The 19,252-nt window shown below is 35.0% G+C and overlaps 1 protein-coding gene across 1 annotated transcript; it reads right to left on the bottom strand.

The window, feature by feature from the left end:
* Positions 1-7,173: 7,173 nt before the first annotated feature.
* Positions 7,174-16,764, bottom strand: LOC128998529 (uncharacterized). Its single transcript, XM_054424702.1, has 4 exons — positions 16,669-16,764; positions 10,631-10,814; positions 9,677-9,821; positions 7,174-7,654 (listed from the first exon to the last, which is right to left on the bottom strand). The coding sequence occupies exons 2-4, from the start codon at positions 10,793-10,795 to the stop codon at positions 7,512-7,514; spliced, it is 453 nt and encodes a 150-aa protein (XP_054280677.1). The 5' UTR covers positions 10,796-10,814; positions 16,669-16,764; the 3' UTR covers positions 7,174-7,511.
* Positions 16,765-19,252: the final 2,488 nt, after the last annotated feature.

Here is a 19,252-nt window from a genome sequence, read left to right as displayed (position 1 = left end):
GTAGCAACGTGATTTTATTAGAGTTCAGTTAGAGACTGGGTAAATCCTATTATCAAAACCTCGTCTTCGTGCTATTGTTAGTACAGTATTTTAGTATACTCTAGTTGAGCGGAGCGAGCGAAGCTCTTATACTACACTCCTACTTTTGTTTTCCACAAACCCCTCCTGGAGCCCATTTCATAATAAACTACAAGTTTAAAAGTTACAACTTGTAACTTGTAATTTCCATTAGATTTGCATTGGCTCATCAGCTGATTTACTAATAATATTAGTTTGTACTTTATTATGAAATGGGCCCCTGGACGGCTGATGCGATCCATTCAAGGCGGCCGTGTCCATATGCAAATTTAGCTAGCACAGTCATATATTCATATTCGTATTCGCTTGAGATGGGGATTCAATATTCCCCACGGTACCTTACCTATAATTTATTTATTTATTTCCAACGGTAAACTCATTACATTGATTCGCAAGACAAAAATACGAATCATATTTTTCTCAACTTTGTTTCGTTAATTCTAAGTGTATGTAGTAGATAGCTGTAATGGTCACACGCAATGTATTATTACGTCATCTTTTATTAGGTACCTTTGGCCATCTGTAAAAAAATTGCTATGTAAAATGGTGTTTGCCGTATATAAATAAATAAATAAAAATAAAGGCAAGATGTGCTAATTTGTGAGGGAATTTCCGCGTGTGTGTCGATTGCATTATCTTATCACCAAAGATAGTTCATCAGTGCTGGGTTCAAATTTCCAGGGGTCAAATGTGAACCAACAAACTATTGTTGGTCTGAAATTCCACTCATGTACAAAATTCGTATCGATAATCTTTCGTTTCAATCGTTCGTGATAGCAATCAAATTCTTTTTTTAAAAATGACAGGGCATCTCAGTGAAACATTCGAACCAATTAATTGTCGTTATTCACTGAAACGTTTGGAACTGGTAACATGATATTAATATGAATTGTGAATTCTGTAAAAGTTAGAATATAGCAAAAAATGAAGATTGAAATCTACTGATGAAAAGATCTATTGTGAACTCTGTTTGAATTCAAAAGATTATATAAAAAGTACGATCACCACCCAAGTAGCACACATCGTTGGCCCAACGTTGGGAAATGGTCGGCATGGTTGGAAAATGGTTGGCAGAAATTTTAACGATTTGCCAACGTTGGCTCAACGGAAACTGGTATTCGTTGGCCATACAAAGGAAAGAATCGTTGGGCCTTCGTTGGGTTTAAGTATAAAACATTCTAAAACGAGTTTTAACAAATTGATTTATTTAAAAGTACATGAATGTTATGGCAGCAGAATATAAGACAAATATTGTAAAAATTTGGATCAATAATTAATGTAGTCAGATGATGTTGTGATAATAGACACAGTGGGGAACACCTGCTTAACATATAATAATTATTATAATTAATTTTTTTTTTATATTCTTTAACTTATTTAAACAAGTTTTTAATAGTTATAGAGAAAAGATTAATTAATTATATAACAATCAATTATAACAGTGTAGCCTACTAATCTAATGGTATTAAATAATCTATATTCAAATACTAGTATCCTCTCCAACTACCAGAAAAACAATTCAACTACTTGAGGCCTAAACAGATTAACAGAATCATATTATACTGTAGCATCAAAAATATTTAAAATATTAATTGTGACCATTGCACCTGTCGGCTACTCTTTCACCACTTGAAAACACTCCTAACCAACAAGCACAGTTAGCTCAGAGGTAAGGCGTGAGGCTCACATGTCGAAGGTACCGGGTTCGAGACCCGTCCCGGCCAAACAATTTTTATTTTGTTTTATTTTCAAAATAAGTTTTTATGAACTATTTAATCAATTTACTCAACTCATAATTATGCTTTGCAAACAAAATCTTTATTATTTTGTGTTTTTTATGTTTATGCCCAATGGGATAGTTGGCCCTTCCGCAAAAATTGGTTGGTTGGCCAACCGTAAGACTGAGTGCCAAAACATACCGTTGGCCAACGATCGACCGAAACGTTGGGCCAACGATTTGCCAACGATTTTTGCTACTTGGGCAAAGTTATGTGTATAGTTCAATTCGGTTAAGCCGATTACTCTTGTTTTCATCAATTCAGTAGGGTATTAAAAATGAACTAGACACAGTTAAATGAAAAGATAATATTATGTAACAACTAGCTGTGTGCCCGTTCTACATATGGGAATCTTGTAGTAAGTTGAAACCTTCTTATATTCAGAAAAGGAGTTGGTTTGCACATTAATTTAGTGTGCATTTTTCCAGATATGCTGGCAAAACTACAGTATAGGAATAAATATAAACCTTTGCAAATACAATATCTGACAGTTTCAAGCCTAAACGAATGCTTTTGAATTAAATGTCACCCCGTGTTTGTCCATATTTTATATCTAATGATAAAAGGAATTGCTTTATAGATCTATGAGGCATTGCCCTAAGGTAGGCCTGTAATTGAAAGTTACTTTCCACACTGGTTAAAAGTAGTTAAAATACTACCTCAACCTCACTACTGCACACTTTATTCGGGTTGATATTTTCATTAACAAAGGTGCTCACTTCTTGACCACAAAACACTAAGAAATAAGGTCCTTAATGTGTTACCAACAGACATACATACACAAATACAGAATTGAATTAGGGGATTTGCTACGCTTTAACCAAAGCAAATTACAAACAAAATAATTATTTGAAAGTTTTGATAGTGTCATCAAATTTTATGATAATCGTATTTAGGCTTAATCAAACTGTAAAATTGGTGTAAATCTGTTGGCAAATATATAAATAAGTAAATAAATACACAGTCCACAAAACATTAATACGTTAACAACAAAAAGCTTTAAAAATTCATGATGGTTTGCTAAAAAAAATCTTTCATTAATGTTTTATCATTTTCATGGCATAAACCAACAGTTTGAAGTCCAGACAGAAAACGCAAAAATTATACAGTAAGACATCAATTAAATTTAATAAGGAATAAGGCGCAGCACTAATGATCAGTAAGTTGTAAATAGTGATGTATTTGTACGTAAAAATGATTCTTACTGCAACCATCGGGTCTAAGGAAAAGTACCAGTACCAAAAACCAACGTTTACAGTTAAAAAAATAACTATAGTACTTACGACCAATTCAAACTGTCCTTGTAATCAAACTCTATTATAGCTGTTAATCTGTTGGCAGGGTGTCCACAGAAAATTTGTCATTAATTTCCATGACTTTCCATGACTATCCATGACCATTTACCATCGATTTCCATGACTCACGAACTTTACTCAAATTATAATATAACATACACACACAAATAAAACTGCCTAGATTTTGCAGAAACTACTGAAATATGTATTAACAGACAACAATGGAGTACAATGGTACAACAATGAACTAATACAAACTCAAAAATCATAAAATAATACAACTGTAATAAATTGAATTGTCGAAAATTTGTGAAAAATCCTGAAAAATGCTGCAGTACTCGGAGTTACGGCGGACTAGAGCATTGAATAGTTCCCTCAAATCATCCATCATGGGGAATTTCCATGACTTTCCATGACCTTTTGCCTATTTCCATGACTTTCAATGACCAGAATTTTTTCCATGACTTTCCATGACTATCCCTGACTTTCCAGAATGTGGACACCCTGGTTGGCAAATATATAAATAAATAAATACACAGGCCACAAAACATTGATACGTTAACAACGCAATGCTTTAAAATAGAATAGAATAGAATAGAATAGAAAAGTGCTTTATTGAATACATACTATGTACAGTAGGCTACATGAAATGGGTGCGATAATTTATACATGCACATACAACAATGGTCATACGACCGTCTGCTGGGTTGGCATTAATGTCCATTCAATATTAATGAAATAAAATTGTCCCACATAAATCAACATACTGAGCACTAAAACAAAATAAAATAACACTTCTTTATGCACACATATACATAGATATATACACATACACATGTATGCATATATACACATATATTTATACTCTAAACATATTGTAATACAAAATTTTAAAAATTAAATTCCCTAACTAGCTCCCATCTACGTTTCCATGCAATTTTTAAAAAACTCCCAAGGCCCCGCCAATCCTTCCCATTAAAATAATCCACAAACTCCTCATATTGTATTTTTTGTTTACCAAAATACAAGAGTCGCAAGTCATTGAACACAGGGCAACTAGCCACAAAGTGTAAAGCAGATTCATTCTCGTTTAAATTACACAAGGAACATGTGTGGATTTTATTTTTTTGCCTTTGACACTATAGACAGAAAGGCCTTAATTTATAAATTATTTAGTATAGGAGTTTCAACCAAATTTGCCAAGCTTCTCGAAAATCTTTACGATAGAACCAATGTTTCTGTATGGTGTAAAAACGGCATTACAAGTAGTTTTGAGTCCAAGATGGGTTTAAAACAGGGTTGTAATCTTAGCCCTACTTTATTCTCAATATTTATAAATGATTTGCCAGAATTTTTTGAGGGCGGATGTTTATTTGGAGGTCAGAAAATAAATATTTTAATGTATGCGGATGACATAGTTTTAATAGCTCCCACAGCTGTTGTACTGCAATGCTTTAAACATTCATGATGGTTTGCTCAAAAAATCTTTCAGTTGATGTGGTATCAGTACCAAAGTTATTAATATTAATCTCCCTTGGTTTTGGGTTTTTGAAAATCAAAGTTATTTCCAATTAAAGCATTATTTATAAGCAACTTTTAATGTTGACATATTAATGACAGTTTGAAGAAACCACCTTTTTCCAAACAAAGGTTTCTTATTTAAAAGATTATGTAATCTCTAAACGATTATCAGTATATCTAGCAAACATTCAGAGGAAATGTTAAAACAATCGCACAGATCTGTGGTTTTGGACGTTTGTAGTTTTAATTTCTAAGTACGAAGGCTATGTATTCTAGGGAAAAGTACCGATATCGTTGTCGAAATGTGGTTGTGAATAATTAGGCCTACGTAGGGTCTACCCAAGAGATAGGCTAAGGGCCAAGATTTGCGGTATGGTCCAGCGATTGCAGCACAAAGAGGCAAGTAGAAACCAAAAGTGACAAATTGGAAAAGCAAGTTTAGCTACATCTGTAAGTTAAACCTCTGTTACGATCACAGCGAAATCAGAAAGATCTTCCAAGATCGCAGCAACATTTACTATCACCCACTGCAGTTGTGATTTTTTACTTTGCACTTTACACAACTGTCCTTGAAGCGCCATCAATTAGTGGAAACCTTTTTTGTAAGCTATTGGTGATGATGATTAAAAAAATGTAAGTTTCCCAGCACTATACAACACTGATTCACGGTCTTTTCCCCGATTATCAAAACTCAAGAACAATCGTTGCACTTGCGATTAATTAAACCGGATAAGTAAGGCACAAAGTTTTTAATCTCACTTGGTTTGGATGTGCTTACAAAACTTGATCGGAAATGGTTGCGGTATTTGTAAACTATATTTAATGTTAACAAATCAGTGACAGCTAGAAGTGAGAAATAATCCAAACAGCTGATCGTTATTTCATCAAATGTAAAAGTAAACATTGGGAGAAAATTTGTCAAAAATCTAACAAAATTGGTTTTTTGATGGTTCTTTATTTTGTTTTCAAAGAAGCGAGGCTGTGATTGTGCACCTTTTTGTTTATATGATTCTCACTACAAGCAATGCAAAGTCTCGGGATTTAAGAAAAAAACTATTTAATATTTTAGGTTTTTGGGTTACCAGACTCCTTAAAGCACCTCCTTTTGTTGACAACTGGCCAGCTGACTATTTAATACAACAAGGGAATATATTCTGCAGATTTGCGAAGTATAACACTTCTAATTGCACATTCTTTTGATTGTTTGTTTAAAATTGATTTTTACTGAAGTTAACAACACAAAACAGCGTGCTTTTATTATGCACGTAATCTGTGTATGCTTGTAAATAGTTTGGCAACACTTAAAGATACTACAACTACAATCAGCTGTTGCAGTGTTTCCAATTTCGTTCAATGCTTGAATTTAACCTAACCTATTACATGTTGTTTAGTGTTTGAAAGACTAATTATTTCTATGCTTTATAATAGCTGTAGAAAAAATATAATGTGTAACGAGTGCGAATTGCCTTTGCTGCACTCGAGAAACTTTCCACACTCGAAGTGCAGCAAAGGCAGTTTGCACTCGCGTTACACATTATATTGTTCCTACAGTTACTATAAGGCGGGTTACACACCGGTATCGCAGACATAATGTCGCAGATATTTCTGATATCGCGGGCATGATGTCTGCGACATATAATAAAATACAACCATGGGAAGAGGCACGTGCTGGCGACATGAAAGTGAAGGAATCACAACATTCATCAGTTTAAATTATGTCATCGTCAGAAAAAGATGATGTGTTGTTGCTGTTGTTCTTTCTACAAAAACATTTAAGATAACTTCATGGTAATTTTTCCAAAATACATTCTAATTAATTGTATTACAGTACTTACGTAATTTCCTTATGGTGTCAATTGAAGTATTATAATATCACAATACTACATTTCACACCATAAGGCAACTAAGTAAGTAAAAAAGCGCCAAAACTACTAGAAATGTGTTCTGCGCATGCGCGGGACCAAGAGACACGAGACATGTCTGTCCATACACCGACCGGTTGGTTCGCTCGAGACACGTGTCTGCGACACGAGTCGCAGGCAACGTGTCTGCGACACTGGTGTGTATAGCTTTATAAGTTAACATAGGTTGGTTTTCGAGGGGCATGTCGCAGGCACGAAAAATATCTGCGACATCATGTCGGAGATACCGGTGTGTAACCCGCCTTTAACATATAAATAATTAGTCTTTCAAACACTGTACAACACGTTTTTAGGTTAGGTTAAATCTAAACATTGAACGAAATGGGAAGTGCTGCACCAGCTGATCGTAGTCGTAAAAAGTGTTGCCAACTTATTTTCAAGCGTACACATATTACGTGCCTAGTAAAAGTCCGCTGTGTTGTGTTGTTTGGTTGGAATACTGGTGTGCGGCAAAAAAAAAAAAAAAAAACAGTGTGCGGCAAAAGTAATTAAATGCAGCAAATAGCAACTTTCTGTGCTATAATCAGAGCAAGGAAGGCCACTGTCAGGTGACTATTGGAAAATTTACTTACAATAATGTTTTCAAAATTAATTATTATTCAAGGTATTATTCACTACCTACAGCAGTTAGAAAATATAGCTATACAACTTGGCAATATTAACATTTCATAATGAAACCTGGTGTGAGCAAACATTCTGTCCAACACGTGTCAAGTTCAAACAAACAAAAATTCGGATATAACACGTTAACTAACAATACTGTTTTCAAAATTCACTACGATCAAGGTAGTATTCAAAACCTACAGCACTTGGAAAGCTCAGTTGTAAAACTTGACAATATTGACATTTCACAATGAAACCTGGTGTGATCATACATTCTGTCCAACAAGTGTTAAGTTCAAATATGTAGGAATGGTTCACAGTATCACAATATCACTGCTTATGGCTATCAAGAATTTGATACCTTTCCTAGCAGCTAAGTGTAAGGCTTGGACTTTATTTGATCCTGATCCGTCAAATGTGAAAGGCGGTATGGTGCTAATGTCTATCATTACGTTTTCTAGAACAAAAAATACACAAACTTACATAAAATCATTACAGTTAAAATAAAAAATAAACACTGAAAACTGTAGCGTCTTGCGTCTTAAAATAATAAAAAAAACTTTGGTATCTATGATAAATAATACAAGCACAAAAATCTTGAATAGTGGTGTAATAAAATCTTAGTACTAAGGCTAATCTCTTCAGCTTTATGGTTGACAGTAAAATTGTCTACAATAAACTAACTTTAGAAATTTTCTGCCTCTAGACAACTAAAAATGGTTCCCGGTTAATTTAAGCTAAGGCATTAAATTAACTTTATCTTAAAATCATTTAGAACGTCCCTATAAATAAACGGGATTTTGTAACACACTCAAACTAATGACATCAAAATAAACTCTACTTCAACAAATTTGATAAAGTGATTTTAGCTTGAGAGTAAATGTTATGTACAAAAGCCCCACACTGAGAACTGAGAACTGTCATGTCAAACATATCATAGAACTAAGTGTGATAGTTACACAAACAACTTTTTTGTTAGGCATTTGAAATTCATGTAAAACCCATGTAATAAAGGCAAACAAAGTTTTTGTTTAAAATAGTTAAGTAGTTTTAGATGTAACAGGAATATGTACTAGGCGAATGGAATCCTATTATATTAATTAACAAACCAGCTTATCTTACTATTACATGAGCTGTGACTTTTGCTGCTGTCAAAATGTTGCTTGGTTTTGGATGAACAGGAATTTTAAAATGATTATTAAATGATAGACAATTACTATTCCCATTTCAAGCAAGCAACATTTTTTGACATTACACTATACTTACCAAAACTGGTTTGTGGATTTTTTGACTGATAATAATTTAATGTAAATAATATTGAAAACAAGCCAAATTAGGGGGCTTAACCTAATTCTATCTATTTGCCTTTATGTTTCTATGTCTGTACATTGTGTAGCAATTATTCCGTTGGAAATAACATTATGTTCACTTATTCATTAAAGTTATCCAAAATATTGTTGAAAAGACTGTATAGTATGTATAATGAAGTTCTAAAAGGTAATTTTGATAAAACGGTAATGTGACCATAAAATAAGTTTAATACAAGTTTTAAAGATCAACATGGAAAGGAAACAACTTCTAATTTAAGCAATACAGTGACGGCTTTGAATATTGATACAACTAGACATTCCATCCCCATGTTAAAGCTGTCGTCAGTTTTTTATCAAAATTGTCGTAGTTGATATGAGCCACCGACATATTGTGCTGATCTAAAATACTATTTTATGTTGAATACACAAACTTTTTTACCAAGACAAACTGGAACAACTTATTGTGAGCTATAGCAACAGTTATGACCGATCAACTATGTCAGCAATAAAAAATAAGGTAGAAAATATAACTTTAGACACTAGCGCTCATTTTGTTACTGGCTCACAACTAAGTTTTCTTTAATAAAAAATTGCTTACAGCTGGTCTATATACATGGGCTGTCTACTTGAGTATCAATTAGTCAATGGTGATGGTTTGCAGGAAGAATATTTCTTTAAATCAATTAGCATTAGATACATGAGGTATGTGGTTAAAGTTACAAAAAATAAATATTGCTATAAACTGGCTTTTGTCATTCATTATTTGGTTTACAAATAATTTAGGCCAGGTTTAGACAGTCAAAGACATTCTCACCAGTTCAGTATATACAGAATAAAGTGAATAATTAAGAGATAACTACGAGAACAATTAATCTAAATTTGTGCATTTTAGATGCAGCTCTGCAGTTTTCCGGAAGTAAAGAGTGTAAATTGGCATCTCTGGCATTACTGACAAACAAACAAACAAATAGACAGACAGACAGAAATTGATATTGGATTCGTTTTAGCTTTCTTAGAGCACAAAACATAAAAATACCCAGAAATCTTCAAGATTCTATGCAATGTATAGAGAAAACTATAATTTTAAATAGATGTAAATGGTACAAATTCGACTTCAAAATCCTATATGTGCAATGAACGTGTAAAAATATCTTTAAAATATCTCTTACTAGTATTGGTATTCAGGCCTTTAAACTTGGGATCAATAGGTACTTCTACTGTTTTGTATGCAACACTCAGTTCATCCAATATTTTCTCAAATGTGTTTATGTTGCATTCTTCAGGCAGAATGTTTTCATGTTTTACATCGTTGCTCTGAAACAAAGTTAAAATAAAAATACCCCCGCCGCAGCAAACCTGCAGACTAAGCGAATTTCCATTTGACTGATTGGATTTACACTGAAATGTCTAGGCCTACTTAAAAATATAACATTTATTCCCGATTTAAATAGAATTAGTTTTAACAAGTACTTAGGTTTGCTGCATCAGGGAGGGTAAAACTGTTTTTTTTTTTTTGTAAAATGTTAATAGTTAGTAAGAAATAAAAACATTTTCCAAATTTGATCAAAATATGTTCATAAACAAGCAAACTACAACAGTTTACTTATTCTCCATAAGAATAACATGGAAATTTTAAATTTACAATTTTTTTGAATTTTCTCCGTAACCATTAGGAGCATAATAGCGCTTCAATATACTAAATTATTTTTTTTTTAAGCTCTACAAAATGGTTTGGAAAGAAATTGCTAAATTTTATGTTTTTTGGGTCAAAAATGGGAAAAACCTATTTTTACCCCATAAAACCCCCCGTAAACCCCCGTTACCGATGGTGTTTTTGGCCTCTAGGGACCTCAAAACAAAAAAGTAAATCGGTCCCGGGTCCAGGTCTTACCATGAGTACTACGGTAATAGCTTATTCCCTATATGGGAAATTCGCTAAAAGAAAAGAGTTCCAAGTCTGGGTCTTATTGTGCCATCTACGGTAAAAGCTTTCTTAATTTAACTTCCCTTTGGGAGAAATTTGCTGAAAAATTATCTGCCTACTCTGTGCAAACCAACTGAAATCTAAAACATTCTGAAAAGTCTACTTACATCTAACACATCTACACACTACATCTACATACATTTATAAGGGCGTTAAGAGTGGGCGATTTCTCGGGTAACTTATTGGTTTTACCCCACTCGTGCATCTTACTAATTTTTTGGTTGTTGGGGGCATGTTTCCTCCTTCTATCTGAATTAGCCCAAAAGAGTTCAAATTCATGTTCAAGGTCTTCTTTTGTTGCCATCCTGTATGTAGATCAAATCCTGTAAATAGAACAAATAATAATTAATACCCTTTATACCTTACTCCCAGCAAAATTATTTACTGATAAAAAAATTATAATAAACCTTTATATTTTAATTTAATTATCTTAACTAAATTAAAAATTAAGTTGCACTTAAGTTTCGGGTGCTTGCTGAAAATAAGACTGGCCTGATAAACCTACTGTATACTGTACAGTGAGTGTCAATTTGACGTTTGCACATTGCGTGTAAACATTTCAGTCCTGCCTAGACTCCTATTGTACTACTTTTATTTAAAATAGTTGCAAATATACAGAACAATAACAGAGAGAAAACCTAAGTTACAGATACGATAGTCTATTTATCAAGCTAATACACACGTTGGAATAGGCGACCCAGCTAACCTACACTTCCTGGAATTCAAATAAGGCACTTATTGAGACCCTCTAAAGTTCAACTGTATGCATGTTTCAATTCTTTCATTTGTCTTACTTTCACCAGTAATTAAAACTAGTTAAATTTGTCAATACTTATTATTTTTTATGTATTAGTATTTTTTTCTGGTTTCATTAACATGATCTGATTAAAGGCTGGGTATTGCTGGACGCTTCTTTTCTGTTAGAATAAGGCCACCTCTTTAACAGCTTGTTACAGCAGTAGGGCTAGGTTAGGTGATTATGTTTAAAAGGACTAGATATTTAAACTACAAAATTCAATTTTTACATCCACATTAACCATCTCTGACAGATTCATCCAATTTGACAAGGCCATATTGCATGAAGTCCTAAGTAAAAACTGTTATAATGATGCACTAAGCAACAAAAGGATCTGTAGACCCTAGAATTATTGAAATCAGGAATTGACATAAGACGTGGATTGAAACTAATCAGTGAACGATTTACTCACAATGACAGACATGCTTCAACAAGAGATAATTATGGTATTAACATAGGCCTATATGACTCATTTATTTATTCCATCGCTGTCAGTGTGGACAGATAGTGTGGATGAATTTTGTAAACTTATAAGAAAATGTGTAGATATGTCTTTTAACACATGGTTTGCTGAGTGTGCTGTTTTGGTTTTTACTCTTGGCTAGGTAAGATTCAGGTACTCTTTCACTTACGTTTTTATCGTTATGTTATTTTTTGATGATGCTTTAAGCCACACAAGAGTTGTTGAGAGGCCCAAATACACTAAAAAGGATACTGTTCTCCTTGCAGATTCAATCAACTATGATCTTTTATTACTCAGAAAACGGTGCTCCATAAACAAAATGCAAGTAAATGTTATAGTTCGGCCGCTTAGAAAGCGACCTCCTCCAGCATTGGTTTAGCATTAGCGTGCAGGTCGTTTTCTAAGCGGCCGAACTATAGTAAGACAAAATATGTTAATTTTGGCTTCTTTTGTTTTGACACCCATTCTTTTTTAATTTTTCATTCCCCTACCTGCAATATCCACTTATGTACCTGCCAACCTTTAGAAAAAGTTAAATCGATTACATACTTGGGAGTTTTGCTTGATGAGAAACTTACTTTTGAACCCAATATTTTAGAACTACACTCAAAATTAAGATCACAAATTATAAATTTCTATTTTCTATGAAATTTGTGTAACACCTCACTTTTACGAACGCTTTATTTCGCATTGATAAATTCAAGATTACAATATGCCTTGCCTTGCTGGAGAGGTACTTACAAAACAGTAATAAGTTAGAGAAGGTAAGAACAACTCAAAATCTTTTCTTGCATCCGGAGTGGAAATAGAGAAAATATAATTCCAAATCATCCTCACAGTACAAGAAGTTTTACAAATAAATCTATCAAATTGCCCAAAGTAAACAAAACTTTTTTTAGTTATTCATTTCAATACTTGGGTCCAAAATTTCAACTTTCAACAATATTGAAAATATAAGAAATTTTAAATATTTTTGTAAAAGAAGCTTAGTTGGCTTAGTTTTCAACAGGATGTAGGTCATCTCGCCAACTCTTTAGTATAAGATTATGTTAACTTATTTTATGTGTATTTTTTAAATACTTTCTTAGTCTAAGTTTTCCCAGATGTTACAGCAGGCGGATGAAATATTTGTCATCTGATGCTAGGCTAAACAATTTATTAATTATTATATATGTTTAACTTTGTAACCATGGTCACACTACTTGAAAAAGTGACCAGTTTTAATTTCTCAACAATTATTTTGATTGTTAAATGTTTTGTGATATGGGAAATTAATTCATTTATTCAAATAATTATGGAAGGCCGGACGCCCAACAACAGCTCGAACTAAGGCTCACGAGATCAAAGTGAAAGAAGTTTTGGATTCTGACAGGTGTCTAACCATTGCCCACACCAGTGAGAAGACCGGCCCTTCAGTGGGAACTGTCCCCACTATCATAACGAAGAATTTGGCGATGAGAAGCTGGTGACGAAAGTCCTGAGTGAGGAACAAAAAATGTCAAGGGTGGAGATTTCGCAAGAAATTTTGGACTGCGTCCAGCAAGATCCAAATTTTCTGGACAACCTTATTACCTGGGTGTCCCAGTATTGTGAACAAAATGTCCATGTTGAGGGCAAGGGTACTCCGACACAGATTTTCTGAGCTTATAGCTAAACTTTACAGCGTTACTCGACAGTACGCTCCACGTTGGCGTGACGACCTAATGAAAAAAACACTTGGAGCAAATATCGACCTTCTGTTTCAACAAAAGTCCGTAGGCGTTCACTAAAGTGCTCCTGAATGGTGAAGGACCCCTCTATCAAACCCAACTGATTGGACCCCCCTCCACTGCTCTTTTGAGGCTATAGTGAAACAGTTCCGATACTTATTGAATGGACCCTCTAAATATACCAATATTTAGACAAAAACAAAATACCGTAAACTTAATGTTATGAACATTATGAAAACAAATAATAAACAAAACAAGAACTTAAATAACTGAATGTAAAAGGAACAAGGAAATATAAACTAAAAAAACCCTACAAACCAGGGTAGGCCTGTAATATTGATACTGTTCATACGGTAACCACATAGAAATCACAAATTCATGGCAGTGGCCGTGATAAGAGCCCGCAGGCCCCCCCGCAAGTTTGTTTGCCGGGCCCCCCTCTCCCAATAATCTTTAAAAACATCACATGTATTACCGCCTTAACTTGCACCTTAGCTTGGCACGGCATCTCCCGAGGCACCGAGGCGTCATCGTCATCTTCCATGATCACGGCAAAATCGTGAATACTTCCCGTAGTCATGGAAGAAACATTAGCCTATCATAGAAATCCATGGTGATGGTTTTTCGGCGTCAACCGCGTCGTCAATTGTATTTCACTGCCAGACATTTCGCTCTTTATTTATTTATTTGAAACAAATTGAACACACATTTTTTACATATCATTATACACCATGCTGCAAAAGCCTGACATATGGCTTGTCTGCAGCTCATTAAACTAAAGGGAAATCAAGTCCAAACTCTTATCACTTCCATCAGTAAGTGTTTGTGTCCTCCTTATATCTCTAGCCTGTTATCACAATCATCATGAAGTCCCAAAAAATATGCAGCCAAACTACTATGCTACTTTGAAAACTCTTTACAATAAAACAAAAACCCAATTTGATTACAAAAATTGAAATTCTTTAGTTGTTCATGACAACCATAATAATTCAAAAAGCTGAATAACACTTTTTTGTGCATTTATACAGTTTGCACTTACTATGAAGTGGCATCCTTATTGGCTAGGCTGAGACTCACGTCGAAAACCATCACCATGGATTCCAATGACACCGGCCGCGAAAGCCTACGCATGAAGATTAGCCTATCATAGTCGACCACGATTGCAACCAAACCTATGACATCATCAGATAACCACATCATTGTCTCTGCGTACACGGCCCAATCCCTAATATCTCCCGTGATCCGTGGTGACGGGGAAATCATTTTTTGCTCAACCGCGGCAAAATACCTACGAGAGATATATCTCGCGGAAAAAGAAACGTCCTTATCGTCTTCCGCAATCATGGCAAAATATTGAACATCTCCTGCGGTCGCTGAGACATCGTCACTGTCACCCGCGGAGAAATGTTGTCGTAGATATTTGCAATAGCGGCAAAAGCGTCTAGGCCTTATCTTTCAATTTCGTGAGCATGATTCTCGCGGACATAAAAGCTTTTACTTTTAATTGGGCATTATTGTATTGAGTACTGTGAAAATCAGCTTGAGATTGATTTTCTGACTTTGTGCTTGATCTCTCAGGCTAGCATCAATGAAAGAAAAAAAATATTTATTAGCTAGTGTCCTACTTAACACCTAGGTTAATTCGCCGATATGATTGTAAAAAAAATGTCAAGTTCATTTAGTTGAATCAGCATTGAGGGCCCTCTCTGGTGTGACCCGCCGGGGGCTAAGAGGATTAACAGTAATGTTTTATCCTCCTAGGCCTGGAGCCACATTGGTTTTAAATACGGCACTATTATAGCGCCTTCACACAGTCCACGAGGACAGTTGATGCAACCTGCATGACTGATGACAATTCTTACTTAGGTTGGTAGAGAATTTATAGTGATCAGGCAAGTAATAGTGTCAGTTTAGCTGTTGTAAACTACGGTACTTGTTCTAGTGGTCTTTCAGGTTTTAACAAATTGTCTTCATAAAATGTTAGGTAAATATTGTTATGATAGGGCTGAGCCTATCGCACAATGGCGGGTCCGTGTCCCGGTAAAATTTCCCAAAAATCCCAGTCAAGGCTAAAGGGCCCCCCTAGCTCGCAGGCCCCCCCGCAACGCGGGCCCACTGATTCATGGTTTCTTTCATTTCCATTCTTAAATAGCAAAGAAAAACTAATAGGCCTAATAAAATAAATAAAAAACTTTGTTAATGTTTTTGATATTTTGTTTTCATTTAGGCCTGTATCATATGGTAAAATTAAATTCATTGTAATCAATAATCAATAATCAATCGTTGAGATGTTATTGTGATATTAACATTGAATCGGATGGATAACGATAGGCTTATTTATTGTTATTCATCCAATAATATATCGCAGGTTCTCTGTGGAACTGTAGCCTAACTTACTCTTTTAAATAAAAAAAGATTTTTAAAATCTATCCAAGTTTCGCGGTTATCGATGAGGGCCGCTATATCAATAGTAGCATGAGTAACAAGTAGGCCTAGCCTAAATATAACCAGGACTAGGGTTAGTTACTCCGTTGTGTGGCCGCACATTTGTTCAAGTAAAAAACAATGTAAAACTTATCCGTGTTCTTGATTTAAATGTTTAAGTTTTGTGTATTGACGATAGTGTATTACAAAAGACTGTAAGAAGGAAGAGGTTTAAAAATTAAACTGTTGTTTCTACGCTAGTCGCTCGAGACTAGGTCTAACTAGGGATGAGCATCGATAGTCGATGTTTTCGAAACAATGATTTTTTCTATACATGTTCTATGCTTTTGAAATCGATGGTAGGTTCTTTTTGTTACATCGAAGTTTTTGTTAAACATTGATGTTTTTGGCCAAAGATAATTATGTTTTCCACTAAGTTACGGGAGAGTACAAAAAGCAGATGAAAAAACATCGATTTTTTAGTCCGACGTCAACCATCGATGGTTGACCTATCGATACTCATCCCTAGGTCCAACTAGCAACTAGCCTAGCCTAGGATTGACGGGTTGTACCGGTATTGTATAGTAACCTATGTCTTCTGTGCCTATGTAGGCCTACCGATCGGTATTGTAACCTGTCTACAATTATTTTTAAATCCAACCAATTTCAGAGGATATGAATCTTTTACTGAAAATAGACCTAGCCTTCAATAAAATAATTTACCATGCAGGGTAAAATATTATTTCAATTCAATTCATATTTCATAATATTATTTCAATACATACCTCAACACAAATCAATATTTCACCACTGATCAATGACCAATCAATGATTGAATGATTATTGATTTTGACTCATTGCTCAAGCTCAGCTCACGTTCCATTGAGTTTTGTTTTGGTTGTTTTGACTTATACCATAGATTAAACAACACAAGTACACTTCTCTCTCATCCCATTGTAAATTTGGAAGCTCGTTTTTCATGTCTAGTTCATGTACGCCACACTGGGCGCTAAGTTAGTGTTGACGAAATGTTGTTTCTATTATTTTAGGGTAAATTTCTTGATTTGTGCATTACTGTTTGGTTAAATAACTAGGGGACAATTTATTGTTTATGATTAGATTGTATTATTTGGTAAAACGAGGTTTTAAATGACTGCATTAACGGGAAACAAATTGTAAACAAAACATGACCTCTACATAAACCATACAGAACTAACAATAAAGTTGTCTTCAGCCACGGCCGCCTTTAACTACGGAGTTTAAGTTTAAGAGTTAAGGCGGCCGTGCTTCAGCTGTTCGATTAGGATGAGAAATCTACTAAGGGAGTATGTTTTATCTATGCTTACACTTATGTTTCCGTCTGATCTGAACTAACTTACCAGTTAATACTCGACGTACTGACGGCCACCTTTAACTCCATCCAGGCCGCGGCCTTCGAAGTGGCAACGTCGCAAGTGGTGTAACAGCTGTTTTGTTTGAATCAAGAATCAAGAATCAAGAATCAAGAATCAAGAATCAAGAATTTTTATTTCCATAAAATGTGGTTACATTGCTGGAAAACGTCAGTCAACTATAGCTAAAAAAGAATAGAAACTAAAATAAGACAATGGTACAAGGTTTCTTACCAATATAAAGAATTACATTCCTGAAACTCTCCATGCAAAGAGAAGAAAAAAAAAAAACAGCACACAGCACTCGGTTGAAAAACTAAAAAAAACTACTTACAAGTTCTTCTTTCAAATCAAAAAATTCTCTGTTTTTGTACAAAGGGTTTGCCAAAAGGAGCCCCTCAACACCTTTTCTAAATTTTGGGTCCGGCAGGTTCCGAGCTGCAAAAGGAAGTTTATTAAAAAACTTATAACTTAGAATCTCATTCGACATCTGAACTTTACTTAATCTAACATGTGGTAAATTGATATCATTTTTCCTACGTGTATTATAGGGATGGATGTCGCCTCTCAGCTCAAGAGAATCCCATTCCTTCTTGATTTTGATCAAGGACTGAAAAATATAGAGGTTACAAACTGTCATTAAGTTCTCAGCTACAAATATGGGTTTGCAATGGTCCAAGTAATCAGCACCAGCTACTACTCTAACTGCTTTCTTTTGATAGCGCAGAACTCTCTTGACCCCAGAGGCGGCACCCCAGAGCCTTAGGCCATACAATAAAATACTCTGAAAGAAAGCAATATAAGCAGTTTTCAGCCAGTCCTTTGGTACAAAATATCTCAGTCTTCTGAGTAGACACAGAGCTCTGGAAAGTCTAGCACAAACATGGCTAATCTGGTCATTCCAGTCTACTTTATTATCGAGATGTAAGCCTAGAAGTTTGACAGATTTCACACTATGTTCTAAGTTTCTTAGGCTAAAGATTATTGACTTAGTCTTTGTCTCATTTAGAAAAAAGTGATTTGCTCGGAACCAGGCCGATGCCCCCTCAAGAGATCGTTTCATGGCTTCCTCAAGATCTCCCAGTTCATTACTAGTTTCAAAGAGTGTAGTATCATCTGCGTAACAGATGACACCTTGCCCCAAACACAAAGCGAGATCATTAAGCATGACATTGAAGAGTAAGGGACCAAGAATTGAGCCCTGAGGTACACCATGGGTCAATTGCTGTACACTGGATTGTCTGCCATTTATACAAACCAGCTGCCCACGTCCAGTCAGGTATGACTCAAACAGTTCAAAAAGTTTCCCCTTAACCCCATAGAAATTTAACTTTCCCAGGAGGGTGTCATGATCCACCATGTCAAAGGCCTTGCTGAGGTCACAAAGAGTGGCCCCAGCAAAGCCCCCATCCTCAAAAGACTGAAAAGCTGCCTTTATTAACTTGTCAACCGCATCAGTAGTGCTGCGGTGAGGCCTGAAACCAAACTGGGCAGCTGAGAACAGATTATTTGCTTCAAAATACAGAGAGAGCTGTTCTTTAATAATAAACTCAAGGATCTTAGAGAAAGATGGCAGAATAGAAATTGGTCTAAAATTCTCTGGCAGGTTGGGATTGCCTTTCTTGTGAATAGGCACAACCCTGGCAATTTTTAAAACATCAGGGAAAATACCTTCTAAAATACAACAATTGATACAGTAAGTTAATGGGCTAACTATAGAGAAAATTATCTGTTTCACAAAACTAGTAGAGATATCATATATGTCTCTGCTAGAAGAATTCTTTAACCCTTGCACTACAGATATGACTTTATCACATGAAACTGGGGACATGTGAAAGGTACTAGTAGGTGGAGGATGTTTTCCCAGTAGTTCTAGGCCAGAGGTAGGGGGGATTCCAATAGCGTCACGGGTCTGTTGGACCGAGTTCACAAAAAATTCGTTGAACTCACTGGGTGTTAGGTTGGTCAGCTGTAAAGG

Source organism: Macrosteles quadrilineatus, unplaced genomic scaffold (genome assembly GCF_028750875.1).
Source record: "Macrosteles quadrilineatus isolate MER2022 unplaced genomic scaffold, UCM_ALF_1.0 Scaffold_7__1_contigs__length_78375512, whole genome shotgun sequence".
In the NCBI taxonomy this organism is placed as follows: Eukaryota; Metazoa; Arthropoda; class Insecta; order Hemiptera; family Cicadellidae; genus Macrosteles; species Macrosteles quadrilineatus.
This window is presented reverse-complemented; position numbering and strand designations above follow the sequence as displayed.